Genomic DNA, 15377 nt, shown 5'->3' with positions numbered 1-15377 from the left:
CACGGTTTCCAATTTATATATAAACCGTTCTTAGCTGGCACGGTTTATAGGTACCAAAAATTGAAAGTAAACCGCTGTTGCTTACCACGGATTACGCATGAAACAGGGTGCTAGAAACCGTCGTTGGTCACCACGGTTTATGAAGAAACATTATGAACATAAAACCTGTTGGCTACCACGGTTTATGCGTGAAGTTATATAAATACATTATCCGCTGGAAGTCATCACGGATCACATTTGTGGCAAAGCAAATTTTTTGAAGCTGGGTGGTTGAGAGAGAATCTGGGGGAGGCTTTGAGGTTTTGAATCATTTGGGTGGTGGAGCCATGGAAGACGAAGCTCGCATGTACCGATTAAATGGCATTGCGCACGTGGCTAGATACATCGACCAAGAGGTTAGTTATACAACCTTATTATTATTATTATTATTATTATTATTATTATTATTATTATTATTATTATTATTATTATTGGGAGTTGTTAGTATTATTATTATTGTTGTTGTTAGTATCATTATTCCTGTTAGTATTGTTATTATTATTATTATTATTATTATTATTATTATTATTATTATTATTATTATTATTATTATTATTATTGGGAGTTGTTAGTATTATTATTATTGTTGTTGTTAGTATCATTATTCCTGTTGGTATTGTTATTATTGTTATTATTAGTATTATTGTTATTATTATTCATATTAATGTTATTATTATCCTTCTTAGTAACTATTGTTATTATCGTTATTATTATTGTTATTGACTGTTTATTTTTATCACTATTATTAGAGAAAATAGAAAACCAATGTGGGTGTATAATAATGTGTGTGATCCTTAAGGGAAACTCGATAGCTACCTAATGAGAAGTTTCCGGTCGGTGTCGTCTCAGCCACTGTGTACTCCGATTGGTGTCTGTCGTAAAATGTGATGGTGAAGCACCTGGAGTCTCTTATATTCCGATCAATAGCCTTCACCAATGCTTGACAAAATTCATACCCAGATCCCAGCTGTGCCTCCGCCGTCTGCCCGCGGACCACGAATAGCTCAGCAAGCCTCACGTAAGTTGACTTAACCAACGAAGTGACCGGGAGGTTGCGAGTTCCCTTTAACACAGAATTCACACATTCACTAATGTTGGTTGTCATGTGCCCAAACCGTCTACTGCTATCCTCATGTTGGGTCCACTTGTCATACTCTATCCGGTTGGCCCAGTCACACATGGCCGGATTCTCAGTCCGCATGATGTCAAACTAGTAATAAAACTCTGTTTCAGTTTTTGCATAGGTGGCATTCACCAGCATCCTCCTTGCATCTTTACCTTTGAAGCTAATGCTAAAATTCGCTGCCACATGACGAATACAGAACGCTCGAAAAGCACGTGGAGGCAGCCAACCATTCTCGGGGTCCTCAAGTGCAGCCTTAATGCCATTATGCCTGTCAGAGATAACAAGAATACCCTCCTGCGGCGTCACATGCGATCGTAGGTTGGACAAGAAGAATGACCATGACTCCGCATTCTCTCCCTCCACAAGGGCGAAGGCTATCGGGAGGATGTTCGAGTTCCCATCCTGCACTATCGCCAACAGTAACGTGCCTCCATACTTGCCATACAAGTAGGTATCGTCAATACTCACCAGGGGCTTGCAATGCCGGAAAGCCTCGATGCAAGGTGGAAATGTTCTGAAAAGACGATGAAAGTACACCGTTGACTCATCGACCCGATCCCCAAGTCGAACAGGAGAGGTCTTCAACACAGTGACTGTCCCAGCCATGGTCGACTGTACCCCTAGCATCCAACGTGGCAACTCGGCATACAACTCTTCCTAATCTCCATATATTTGTGCTACTGCCTTCTGTTTTGCTATCCAAACCTTCTTGTAACTAGGCCTGAACCCGTAATCGGCTTCTGTTGCTTGTTGCAAGACCTTTACCTTAACCGCAGCATCCGCCCTAACCAACGGATAAATCTTCGCACAGATAACGTGGTAATCAAGCTGTCGGTGATCACTGGAAATAGAGGTGGCCAAGCAAGTGTGCGGACCGTTGTACCTTCTAACTTCCCAAGTGCCATTTCGTGCATGAAACGATATGCGAATCAACTAACTACAACCCTTGCCAAACTCCTTGCATTTTCCATGATACTTTAGATGATCCGATTCCAAGACTCTGTACTCAACACCTCGATGGATGCTATAGTCCTTCACACTCAGAACAGCTTCATCTTTATTCTGGAATGATTGCCCAATCTGAAATTCTGTAGAAGAACCCCCAATTGTAGCACCTCCGTCCGCCTGTTGACCCAGAGCCTCCAAGTTTAGAGTGGAGAAGTGTAGAGGGTACTGCTGTGGCTTGAAGGCCCGTGCTGTGTATGTGGATTGGCACCTGTGTCATCATCGCTGTCCCCAATGATATCTACAGGCTCCTGGTCAGAGTCATCATCCTGCATTGCATTCTCCACTCGATCAGGTTTTCCGAAGCCTTGAAAATCATGAATCATGCCACCACCGATATCCACCTCAAATGCCTGCTGCCAGATACCAGGATTCTCCAACGGTGCAGAAGCAACTGCCTCCGTTCGATCTAAATCATCCGTAAAGGAAGGGGATGCGACCTGTGGAACAGATGGTCCAGCTGCAGGCATCGAACTAGACGCACCGCTCGTGGCAGTCGAGCTATGAACTGGAGCTGATGCCCCAGAACTATCGACACTAACCTCCAACTTCGCATACAGCTCGTGTATTCTGACCTCCGGAAAACTCCTAACACAATGAAACAGAACCCTAATATCTTCATCGGCCGCTAGCACAAACGTATCATACTTAACACCGGTCGAGACAACTGCGATGGGAATCTTGTAGAATAGCTTCTTCACCCACTTGCTGCCAAATACCCCAAGCTTCTGCAAGATGCTGCTCTTTACATCTAACAAAGTGCTTGATGAACTGATGAATACACTCAATAGTTCTCTGTCAGTGAACTTCACACCATAGTTTTTGCTTATTTTAATTTTCCCAGAGCAATGCACTAAGACAAGAAAACTCTCTTCCTCACTTGCCATTGTGATATCTCTCCTCTTCAGCAGCTTGAATCTCACTCATATATATATATATATATATATATATATATATATATATATATATATATATATATATAGAATTCCTCTCCTCATAAACCGTGGCAGCTAACAAGGGTTTTTGCGTTTACAAGATCCTTCATAAACCGTGGCAGGTTAGAGAATTTTATGGGCAAATTTCTACCTTCATAAACTGTGGTTACCTACCACGGTTTATGGTCAGTCTTACTCACTCATAAACCGTGCCAACTTAGAATGGTTTATATATAAATTGGAAACCGTGATTACCTTCCACGGTTTACATAATAATAAAACAGGACATGCACGTAAGAAAGTTGTAATTGTTGCATTCAGGTAAATCTTTCTCTCTTTTATTTTATTCCCGTCAATTGCCCTTTATTTATTATGTTTTTTTTATTAATAATATCTTTAATTACCCTAATCTAAAGATTTACTTTCTTTTGTAAATAGTTGTTGAAATTTATGTTTTTTTTTTCTAAAGTTTCAAGCTCAAACTAAAATTTTTCCTTTTCTTTTTTTTTTTTCGTGACACACAATATATTTAGAAGTAAACTAATCCCTTAGTTTTTTTTTTGGGTAAATATTGTTTATTGGAACTAAATGATTTAATTCTTCAAAGAGTACAAAAATTTGTGATACTAATTATAGTACTAACAAAAAAGTGTGGATTCTCAAGAGAAAAAAAATAACATCAGATGAAATTTGTATTCAAAAATCATTTTAACCAATGTTCTTGTTGTTGATAATAATTGGTTGAAATGATGAGTCTTTTATTGGCGAGATTTCTCTCTTTATTCTTTGTTAGAAAATTAGGATTTGTAAGAATTTGATTTAAGAATTTTTTGTACTTTGTTATTATTTAAATTAATTAAAAATGTTAGATAAATAGATTCACGGAGAGAGTTTGTCATATAATCACCTCTAATAACCATTTTATTCAGTATTTTCTGTTAACGAAAATGGAAGTAATTAACGTTTGGTTATTTTTGTTAAATTTTAAATTTATTTAAGAGTTTTTGTTTTGTCAATAACATCTCTCAAGTATTATTTTATCAATTGTATGAATAGCATTCATTCTCAAAGTGCTCCAGGAGATGATGACATGACAGCAAAATTTTTTCAAAGCTTCTGGAACATACTTAGTGGTAATGTGTTTTGAGCAGTTAAAAGCTTCTTTTCAGGGGCAGAATTTTAAAGAGTTTTAACCACACTCATATCTGTCTTATTTTTAAGATTTCTGATGCTAAAGATATGACTCAAGTAAGATCAATAAGCCTATCTTCAATCTTTTACAAGATTATCTCCAAAGTATTTGTACATAGACTTCAGGGTATGATGAATAGACTAATTAGCCCTACGCATAGTGCTTTTATTAAAGGCAGATTAATCTCTGATAATATCCTAATTGCTCACGAGTGTATGCATTACTTGAAGAACAAAAAAAGGGGACTCAAAAATGAAATGGCGCTAAAATTAGATATGAGTAAGGCATATGATAGGGTGGAATGGAACTTTCTTTGGTTTATATTGGAGAAATTTGGTTTTGACTCCCGGTGGATCATGTGGATTCGAGAATTAGTGACAACTGTTTCTTATTCTATTATTGTGGAAGCAGGACAACCTTATGGTTTCTTCAAACCAAATAGAGGTATTCGACAAGGAGATCTTCTATCTCCCTATTTTTTTTCTTTTTTTGTGCAGAAGGTCTCTCCTTCTTGCTACACAAGGCAAAACAAAACAGACTAATTCATGGTCTTCAGATACATAGACGATGTCCCAAGGTCAACCACCTCCTCTTGCTGATGATTCCATCTTATTCTGTAAGGCTAATCCTGAAGCATGTTCAAATATCATACATTTATTGAATTCTTATGAAAGCATCAGTGGCTAGAGGGTAAATCTTAATAAATCTGCTGTATTATTTAGCCACAACACTCCCTCCATTATTCGTACACTACTGGCTAACTCTATGAATATTAATCATATTGGGGCTCATGATAAATACCTTGGTTTACCTTCTACAGTCTCTAAATAAAAAAAAGCTTCTTTTAGTATGATCAAAGAAAAGGTTCGGAAAAGAATCCAAGGGTGGAAGCGCAATCTTCTATCGTTAGGTGGTAGACACGTATTGCTTAAGGCAGTGGGAGAAGCTATTCCTATTTATACATTGTCTTACTTCAAGTTGCCTGATGGTTTAATTTTGGAAATTCACTCTCTACTTTCTCAGTTCTGGTGGGGACAAAAAGGTTCTGAAAGGCGGATGGCTTGGATTAGTTGGGACACTATGACTCGCCCACAAAAAGAAGGAGGCCTTGGATTTAAAGATCTCAGAATCCAAAATCTGGCACTTTTAGGCAAACAGTTTTGGCGACTCGTAACACAGCCTACTTCCTTATTATCCAAAATTCTAAGAGGTAAATACTTTAGCAATGATAATGCTATAACGGCAGAAATTGGAGTCTTACCTTCTTGGGGATGGAGGAGCATACTGGAAGGCCGAAAGATTGTTGAAAAATGTCTTAATTGGGCTGTGGGTACTGGAGATAATATCCGAACCTTTGAGGATCCTTAGCTGCCTCCTCCGTATCCTTTAATGATTTCTGACATGCCAAATAGACAGGCTATTTCTGAGTTGGTTCCAAGAGTTAAAGATCTAATTACTGAAGATAGGAATTGGAATCAGAATCTTATTCAATAATTATTTTTCCAAAACGTTGCAAACAGGATTTTGTCAATTAAAATTCAGCAGAGTAGGGACAAACTGCAATGGGATTTGAACAAATCCAAGCAATATGATACAGCTTCAAGTTACAGAATTGGCTATTTATTTTACCATCTGCCTCTGGAGTTTTGCCCTAATTATATGCAGCAGAAAAAGTCGTGGATTGATCTATGGAAGTTGAACTTGCCTCACAAAATTAAGCTATTTATCTGAAAAGCTCTCCATGGCCGGCTTTCGGTGCTTGCTCAGATTCATCACCGCATCCCATCTATATCACCAATATGCCCCTGCTGTCATGAAGCAACCGAAACAGTCACTCATTGTTTGATCGATTGCTCTAGAATTAAAGATGTATGGTCTCAGAGTTATCTTCGTGACTGTCTTCCCCCTCAAAGTCCTAACGACTTTTGGACATGGTAGATTGCATCAACAGAAATGCTTAACCCGTTGAAAAATGCTGACCGTAATCCTCAATTGCTTGCCATCATTTGCTGGAACGGCTGGAAAGCTCGCAACTAGTTGATTTTTGAAGGTTCTACTTCAATGCCGTATGCCATTCTAGCAAGCTCTGTTAAGTTGCTCCGTAAAATTCAAAGAACACACAGTTTAGGCCGTCATCTCCATGAGACAAGCTCTTAGTTGCATTCAATTTGATTTATCATTCTTTCTTCTTTAAGATTTTTCTTCGTTTTTCGACCACGCACCGTTAGATGAATACTTTTAGTGTAGTGTTTTTGGGAAATCCCCACCTTTCATTATGCTGTCCTGTTTTGGACATCTTTGTATTTTATTTTTTAATAATTAATAAAATATAACCTACTATCTTTGAAAAAAAAATTGTATGAATCTTTCGAATATCAATTTAATAATTATCTCTTAAAAAACCCAAAAAATACCCATTCAAATTTTCTTAAAAAAATTTGATTAAAAAAAAAAAAAAGAAACGACTCATTAAACAACTCATTAGAAGTTTAGAACACGTGATGCAATAATTGTCCATTCCAACTCAGTCTCATACACAAAATTAATTAAGAAATGTTATCCATCGATTAAAAAAAAATATATACAAAATACACCGCCGGCGACATAGTTTATTATACATCGGGCTGGTTACTGTGAACGGAAAGTAACCGCCACAGCATAACATTGCGTTCCATCTTCTTCCACAGCCGCCATCACCATGCCCCCTTCCAAGGTCATATCCAAATCATCGTCATCAACATCACCATCACCACCACCACCGCCACGATCATCATCATCGAAATCATGGACAAATAACATATCCTCCGTAGCAGCACGCATCTTCTTCGTCCTCATCATCTTTCAGATCCCTCTTTTCAGGTACCATAACATAAAAAACCTAAAATTCTACCTCGTTGAATTGAAATTGCGGCACCAATTTTGATGACATCAGTTAACAGTGTTGTTGAGCATGTTTGAGATTCTCAATTCTCTATTTTGGTTGTGGTGCAGGGTGACTTGCAGATCTGGCACGTGCACGACGCCATTGCACGTGACGTCGTCGCAGTTGATTTCGAGTGAGATATTCCCTGTTCCTGTTGTGAAGGCTCTTCTGTTCCCTGGTGCTGCTGTGAATGGACTCATCCATAACATGACTGTTCCAAAATGGGGTGATTTGTTGGAATTGTATAACTTGACCAATGTTAAGGAAGCTTCTGCTGTTAATGATCTTCAACGCTTGGAGGTTAGTTAATCATTATGCCGTTTCAATTCATCATTTCGTATGTTTTTTTTTTCTTTTTTGGGTGATAATAGTAATGCTATCGCTGTGCTACTCAGTGGTTAGGAGGAATGTTATTGCCATGAAAACGAAACAAAATTGAATGTAAAGGCCAATCAAATCTTAGGTGGATATTTGAGAAAAATTACTAGCCATTTATAACATTGTTTGTGTAAAGACATCAGCATCTAATCTTACTCTTGTTTGTAAGATTAGACTCGTTAGGGTGTATTTTTGAGGTGATGAATTCATAGTTAGTAGTCAAACTTGATCTAGATCGTCTCATGTCTAAAATAATTATTAATGTCATTTTCATTTTGAGCATGAGGGGATCAAATCTTTGTTGAACCATTCCCTTTTCAACGTCAAAACCTCAACTAGCAAAGTAGATGATTGAATCAAAGATTCTTACCTTTATAACAATAATGATTGCATGTCTACATCAATTTGTTTCCAGTAAAGTTATTATTAAATTCTTGTGCAGATGTGTGAATGTGATTCCATACCAAATAATATTTTTCCTTTGTATAATTATGGCCTCATGTCCATTTTAACCCCCTTCTTGGCTTTTTGCATTTTGCTATTCCTTTTTTTCTTGCCTTTAGCAAGTCCATAACCATATGATATGATATGATATGAATGTCATTGGATGAATCAGTTCTGAAATTTTGAATCTCATTCAAGTTAGTTGGAAAAATTAGTCCTGGAAAAGGGGATCATGTTGGGAATTTAATTTCTCAGGGTGTCCGGTGATGATTTAATTAAATACGAACTTGATGTTCCAATTAACTTAGTTGTAGTATATCGTTCCCATTCTTGATTAGGTTTCCGCTGCTAAGCTTCTTCTATTCGTGCTCTTTATTCTTAATATGCATCAATTATTTACCAGGTTCTTGCTGGAAGCTACTTCTCAGTGGCAGGATCACTTGTGGGTATCCTAAAACCCGGAAAAATGAGCATGTTCGGGACACTTCTTATAGTTTGGGGACTGGTCAAGGAAGGAGTTTTGGGGAAACCAGTAAGTACTGATCCTTCAAAAGCTGCCTATGTCTATCCAACAATGATTCTTGCCTTGATCTGTGCTTTCGCATCTGTAAAGTATGATTTGAAGAAGGCTAATAGATTATCAGCACGTGCCCAGTCAACAGCTAGACCACTTTCTAGTTCATCTAAATCTAAGCTGAAATAAGCATGCTCATGTTGACAAGTCCAAATTGTACGCATTTCTCACAAACTAATTTTGGAACATATAGTTCAGTTTTTTTTTTTTCAAGAATGATTGCTGTTTTAGTTTTCCTTAATTCTTGTACTTGGATTTGTTGTTATCTTGGATGTGTAAAATAGATTGTTTAGCAAATTATTTTTTGGGAGATGTCAAGTAACTGATAAAAAGCTATTATTCTGCTGATTTCAGTTACTTATTTTGGACTAAATACCAATGAACTGATTTTTGTAATAAACTAGTCTATTGCAGTGGACAATTAGATGCATTAGAAATTAATGTAGTAAAGAGAAAGATGGTGTAATATGGTAATATCTAACGAGGAAAATGTGCTCGAGGAGCATATAAATATTTCTCCTAATTTAATCTGTGACCTGTATCAGTGGTTACAGTGCTACATTGATCATTATTTAGAGGAGAAGCATGACCACAACATATTATAACTTATCATGACATTAAGGAGATGAAAGAAAGGGAAGATCCAGCCATCGTGAATGCTTGCATATGTTAGGTTTCCTTTGATACCCGATTACCCATAGGCTGAACAGAGATGCTTCAACCCCCCGAGGAAATTGTTTTGGTTCCTTCCACCACTGCAACCCCAGGATCCAAAACATGCATCAGAAGCGACTGCGACTAATTCTTGAATTGAGCTGAGACAACTTCAGGTTAGACATTGGTTCACCACATAGAATAGGTCAAACCCCATGTTCGATGTTGTTACTTCAACACACTTGACCTCACCCAGGAGGAGCTTGTCAAGGTGATTCTAGTTTATTCTGGTTTCATTGTTGAGCTCTTTTGGAGGCACCATTATGTTAGGGAGTTGGGTATTATGGGGTGTCCAAAGTCTCACATCGGGTAGTATGGGATGCTTGATGTTATATTTAAAGAAAGTCGCTCTTTCTTTTTAACAACAGACTATTTAAGGTGTGATTTTCCACTTTCTTGTTGCTATTTTAAGTGTTTCAATAGTTTTGGTTTTCCCTATAATGGTGACAATGATATCATCATAAAAGTAAACTACTTCACTGATCTGCTTAGAGCTTTTTGGTTGAAACCTATTGGAGCAATCATGGAGGAAATGTGGTAATGCTTAATGGACTTGACATCTTCCAGCAAGATTCTCGGGATCCTGCAGATTGTAGCAGAAGATGGGACTGAGTTATTGTTTTGCAACTTGATGCTGTTGGAGCAGTGACATTACCCGAACGAGTCCTAGTTTCACTGGATATGTTGCTGAACTGGGATTCCTTATAAGCGCTGTGAACCTTCCGAGGGATGATGATTCTGTTGCAAAGCTCTTGAATGGTGTTTAGAAGAATATTGCCCATGTGAATGCTACTACTGACCATTACTACCATCTTTGCAGAGACTTGGTTGATTTTTATTTATTTTTTTTTACAGATATTTTTTGGACTGCTTTTCGGCATAACTATTACAACAGTTTGAAATGTTTGCATCCATTGTTGGAATTATTCTCCTAATTATCTCGGCAATTCAAGCAGTTTGTTCTGTCATTCAAATTCTGCAGCAAGCCAAGTCAAATTATAGGTTTAGATTATATCACTTTGTTTTTGAATTCTAGGGAGCATAATGACCTCTAGGCTTGAACAGTTGAACCTTTCTTTTCAATAGAGTTTCACCCTGTCTCTGTAGAGATACATAATAAGACCGAGTTATTTGAACATCCGAAAATGCATATCAATTAGATAGCCAACATGATTTTCGGGCGGAAAACAAGAATTGGAATGTTGAAGTGATTTCAGACTAAAATCTAATGTTCCCTTATAAAAATAATAACAAAAAACAAAAACAGTAAAATAGTAAAATCTGATGGTAGTAAAGTAAGCTGTTGCTATGTAGGGTGGTAGACATCTAGGAGGAATAAAGGCTCATGAACAAAGCAAAACAACATTAACATGAAAAGTCCCCCTTGATATGATCCAAGGAGATAGTTTCAACATATTTTAAGATGTCTCTTTCTCCGTGTTCAGGTTTTTTCTCCTTTTTTCTTGTTCAATACTTATATTTTATTGTCTTTCATGATCATTTAATAGCCTCTTCTTATTCATCACAAAGAAAGTACTTATCACTACTTAATGAACATATTATTCACCTAATCTTATCTTTAGTCCATCACATTTATTTTGCATTATTAACTGCCAAATCCTACAACAATATACCCGCTACTTGATTTTCCAGCAAACATAAATATATATTTTGTTGCATACTTGTAATAAGTTGTAAATTTTAATCAAAATTTATAAATAGGATTTAATTAACATATATCTTAGAAAAGCATATATTAAATTTATTATTAGTATAAAATTTTAAAATGATTATTTTAATAAATAAATCAAAAAATTAAATTTTGTATGTTTTTTATAACAAAAATTTTAATGAATAACATTAAAATATGTCTTTAGGACATATATTAGAAAAATCGTTATAAATATAAACAAACTGCATTGCACTGGTAAATTACTAGTTTACAATTTATTACATACACCAAAGGTTATATGAATTCGGCAGCTTTTACCCCGAGAGAAATGTACATGACAAAATCAAACTGCAATATTCAGATAATATTGATGGTTTCATTTAAGTACTACTTAGAACTAATAAAACCTCAAATAACAATTTCAGTCAAACATGGAATCAATCATAATAGTGTGATGAAACTTCCTTAGAAGTTGTTGGTGTGCTTCCCATACTACCCCATTAGAGAGACCCCACACGCAACACCACCAGAAGAGGATGAAGATTGAAAACTAAGCTGTCTTTTCTTCGACCCCAAAACTTATTGGTCTGGTCAATGGACTCACCTGCACAGCTCTTTTCATTTTCTAATTGTTTGCTTCTTCACTCTTTTTTCCACTTTCAAGTTCTCGATTTGCCTTAGTTGAATAGCATGGACCACAATCATGTTATGAATGATATTAGGAGGATGCTGCAGGGTGCAGAGCCACCATTGACCACCGAATGTTGCATTTACAAGGTGCCCTTTGATATCCGCAGGCTCAACCATGATGCATACACCCCAAAGGTTGTTTCCATTGGACCCTTCCACCATGGCAGCACCAGGCTGCAAAACATGGAGAGACACAAGCTTATATACTGCAACGAGTTCCTCCAGCGAGCCGGCGGCACAACTCTCGATTTGGACAGTTTTGTCAGCCGCATTGAGCAGGCCGAACCCGACATCCGGCGTTGTTACTCCGATATTATTCCCTTGTCACCTGAGAAACTTGTCAAAGTAGTGCTTGTTGATTGTACTTTCATATTTGAACTTTTCTGGAGGCACTTTTATGGGGATTGGTCAAAGGATGATACCCTTTTGTGGAAACCTTGGTTGACAACCAACATAAGATTGGATTTGTTGTTGCTTGAAAATCAGATTCCTTTCTCAATTCTTGAGGACCTTTTCAATCATTCTGGTGTTGGTAAGGTCCATTCATTTCTTGATCTTACCTTTGACTATTTCGGGTACTACAATAGCTCTAATTTGACTCCTCCTAATGTTAAGATAGAACACTTCACTGATCTGCTTAGAGTATTTTACTTGAAGCCTTTGGAATCATTACCTTTCACCAAGGGTAGGACTAATGAATCTATGATACAGCTTAAGAGTGCTACCGAGTTGGTTGATGCAGGAGTTAAATTTGATGTGAACACTAAGAGCAATTGCGCAATGGACTTGAGATTCTCCGGGAAGAAGGTTCTTGAGATCCCTATGTTGAGAGTGGAGGATTGGACCGAGACATTGTTTCGCAACATGATGGCATTGGAGCAGTGTCACTACCCGGACGAGGCCTACTTCACCGACTATATTGCTGTCTTGGACTTCCTTATAAACACTAGTAGGGATGTGGATGTGCTGGTTAAAAAGGGAATATTGGTGAATTGGTTAGGGGATGCTGATTCTGTTGCCAGTTTGTTCAATGGTCTTTGGAAGAACATTACTCATGTGAATTTCAGTGAGCATTACTATACACTTTGCAGAGACTTGGATCTTTTCTGCATAGATCCTTTGCATAAATTGAAAGCTACCTTGTGGCGCGATTATGGCAGGACTCCATGGCAAGCTGCTGCATCCATTGCTGGATTCTTACTCCTAATCCTCTCTTTGATTCAAACAGTTTGTTCTATCTTACAGGTTGTGCCGAAATAAAACCAAAACAATTGGATTCTGGTGACACAATCACCCATGTACTTGAACCTTGCTTTTGCATTCAGTTTAAGCCTTATAATTAATTTCTTATTTGCATGGAGCATGATTTCACTTTGATTTGGCACTAGATTTGTGCTTGTTTTGATCATTGGAGTGATGAACTTTGTAAGCACAACAAAAAGAAAACCCTCATAATGGAATAGAAGCATGGCAAGAAGTGGAATAGAATAGAACATGGCATAGGGGTAGTGTTGTATATAGTGATGTGTATGTGCTAGTTGATAAGGAAATACTGGAGAGTTGAGTAGTGGATGATGATTCTGTTGCAGAACAGTTAAATGGTGTTTGAAAAAAATATTATTCATGTGAATTTCGGTGTGCATTACTATCAACTTTGCAAAGAGTCTCCAAGGCTACGGTGTGATCGAATTTCAACCGTTTTCCCATCTTTTTCTTTAGTGGTAGTTACTGAGCAAAGTGACTGATGCAAGAACTGAACAAGAATTCACTACTGGATCTAGTTCTAGAATGTTTCATATTGCTTCTATAAGAAAAGACTTGAAATTTAAATTTCGAGAAAAGGAATAAAGTAATGTTAACCGTCACAAAAGTCTCCTCCACAAGAATACTTCCATAGCTTTATTCATTTCTTTATTTTATATATATACACATCTTATTTCTCTGTCTCCTCTGTTCGACCATGGTAATGAACCACAATCAAGTTGTGATTGAAATCACCCGTGACCATTGAATGCTGCATTTACCATGGCGATCCCAGGTTGTTTGGTAACATAAATAGAAATCTATACATTTGATCATGTTATATTGTTAATGAGCAGTAACATGCTTAATCCACCCTTTTATTTATTAAATATATATGAACATAACAAATATAAGTCAAAATAGTAAATACCTGACACTCTAACTATGATGTTTCGAATTCAAGTAGCATATCCAGTTATATATAAAAGTATGGATACTTAAATTTTCTAATGTGTAACTGTCTCAGGCTGCAAAACATGAAAAGATACAAGCTCATTCGGTTGGTCTAGTAGTTAGTTGACTTAGCTCACTAGTTCACTTAAGCAAGTGTTGGGGGTTCGAATCCTGCCTTGTGCATGCAGCAACTCATTGGCCAGTGACAAACCCTTAAAAGATACCGCAGAAAACCAAAATATACTGCAGCATCATTTTAAGTTTGTACTTTCAATCTTGGTAGAAGCTATCAATGGTTTGATGTTTGCAACTATGTTGGCTGAGATTGTATATGCAGCATTTTTCATGTTCTTGCATATATAATATATTCTAATGAGAGAAATTTAGCTCATTTCCCTTCACCTCACAAATTAGAGGGATGAATCATTCCTCTTAAGAGTATAAGGTATGTGCTTTATAGTTATATTGTTATTGATTCAAGAGAACTAGAGAAGTCACATTTTGGTTCTGAGTTCTCAAGATTTGTCATGAAGTTTCTCTGCTCATGTCTGTTTTAAGCTTCACCATTTTTTCACTAGATTTTAAGTAACACATCTTTTAAATTAAAACGCTTTTTCACCTCTAATATTTTGTTCTATGTAGAGGAAAGAGCTAAATCACAATTGATGTTAAAACTAGAAGGTTTTAGAGACAATAAATTAAAGGAGTGATTATGTTAATTTATCAGAAAACAATCAATTGATACTGCAAAGAACAATATAATCACCATTGACTCATTGAGTATGAATATCTCGTAATTAGAGTTGTTTTCAGCAGAAGTGATAATGGCATGACATTCTATGTCCATTTTGTGTGCATACAAAAGAGAGAACATGAAACCTTACAACAAAGATTAGATAAACAATATAGATATTATAAATATGAAATCAAATATAGCAAAATTGTAGCTATTCTCAAATTCAAACTTTTTTCTGGGGTAAACAGAGTGAATTGTAAAGGTAATATTAAAGCCTTTCATGGTGAAAAAAAGGCATAGGAGAACTATTGGATCTTCATGCTACTCCTGATTGATTCTTTAGACACTAGCTATATTTCATTTTGTTTTCAATTTTGTAATATAAAAAATAAATAAAAAAATTTGTCTTTAAACACTAGCTATATTCATAAACATATCTCATTTGCATTGACAATGAGATAAGAAATAAATGAATTATTAAAAATATTTGAATAATTATTTTTTTTTGGGTGACTGAAATAAATTAAACAAAGAAAAACAAAACAAAAAAAAACAAGGAACTGCCTAAATAGAGGGACAGTCCCGTTCAAGACTACTCTTAAACTCCTCCCAAGGTGAAAGAAGCTCCACATGCGAAAGTTGTAACTTCATCGCCATCTTTGCCATAGTATCTACCACCGTGTTTGCATCTCTCATAATCAAACGAAAGTCAACCCGCCAGTTCCAATACATGATATCTCTTATTTTGAGCAC

At 36.5% G+C, this 15377-nt stretch overlaps 3 protein-coding genes across 3 annotated transcripts; 2 read left to right on the top strand and 1 right to left on the bottom strand.

The window, feature by feature from the left end:
• Positions 1-1249: 1249 nt before the first annotated feature.
• Positions 1250-1771, bottom strand: LOC112770535 (uncharacterized). The gene has a single exon (XM_025814878.1). The coding sequence runs from the start codon at positions 1769-1771 to the stop codon at positions 1250-1252; it is 522 nt and encodes a 173-aa protein (XP_025670663.1).
• A 5024-nt stretch (positions 1772-6795) lies between these two features.
• LOC112771850 (uncharacterized) lies at positions 6796-9037 on the top strand. Its single transcript, XM_025816669.3, has 3 exons — positions 6796-7156; positions 7289-7520; positions 8446-9037. The coding sequence occupies exons 1-3, from the start codon at positions 6996-6998 to the stop codon at positions 8743-8745; spliced, it is 693 nt and encodes a 230-aa protein (XP_025672454.1). The 5' UTR covers positions 6796-6995; the 3' UTR covers positions 8746-9037.
• A 2235-nt stretch (positions 9038-11272) lies between these two features.
• Positions 11273-13562, top strand: LOC112772599 (UPF0481 protein At3g47200). The gene has a single exon (XM_025817564.3). It carries the CDS (start codon positions 11693-11695, stop codon positions 12950-12952), a length of 1260 nt encoding a protein of 419 aa, XP_025673349.1. The 5' UTR covers positions 11273-11692; the 3' UTR covers positions 12953-13562.
• The last annotated feature ends 1815 nt before the right edge of the window (positions 13563-15377 follow it).

The sequence above is a fragment of the Arachis hypogaea genome, chromosome 18 (assembly GCF_003086295.3).
Source record: "Arachis hypogaea cultivar Tifrunner chromosome 18, arahy.Tifrunner.gnm2.J5K5, whole genome shotgun sequence".
Lineage (NCBI taxonomy): Eukaryota > Viridiplantae > Streptophyta > Magnoliopsida > Fabales > Fabaceae > Arachis > Arachis hypogaea.
Note: the sequence above shows the minus strand (reverse complement) of the source record. Positions and strands in the feature narration are given on the sequence as shown.

Excerpts from the sequence above, each read along its gene's own strand:
- LOC112770535 (XM_025814878.1), bottom strand. The coding sequence starts at position 1,771 with ATGGCTGGGACAGTCACTGTGTTGAAGACCTCTCCTGTTCGACTTGGG.
- LOC112771850 (XM_025816669.3), top strand. The coding sequence starts at position 6,996 with ATGCCCCCTTCCAAGGTCATATCCAAATCATCGTCATCAACATCACCA. Across the intron at positions 7,157-7,288 it reads TTTCAGATCCCTCTTTTCAG|GGTGACTTGCAGATCTGGCA; the intron begins GTACCATAACAT and ends GTTGTGGTGCAG. Across the intron at positions 7,521-8,445 it reads ATGATCTTCAACGCTTGGAG|GTTCTTGCTGGAAGCTACTT; the intron begins GTTAGTTAATCA and ends ATTATTTACCAG.
- LOC112772599 (XM_025817564.3), top strand. The coding sequence starts at position 11,693 with ATGGACCACAATCATGTTATGAATGATATTAGGAGGATGCTGCAGGGT.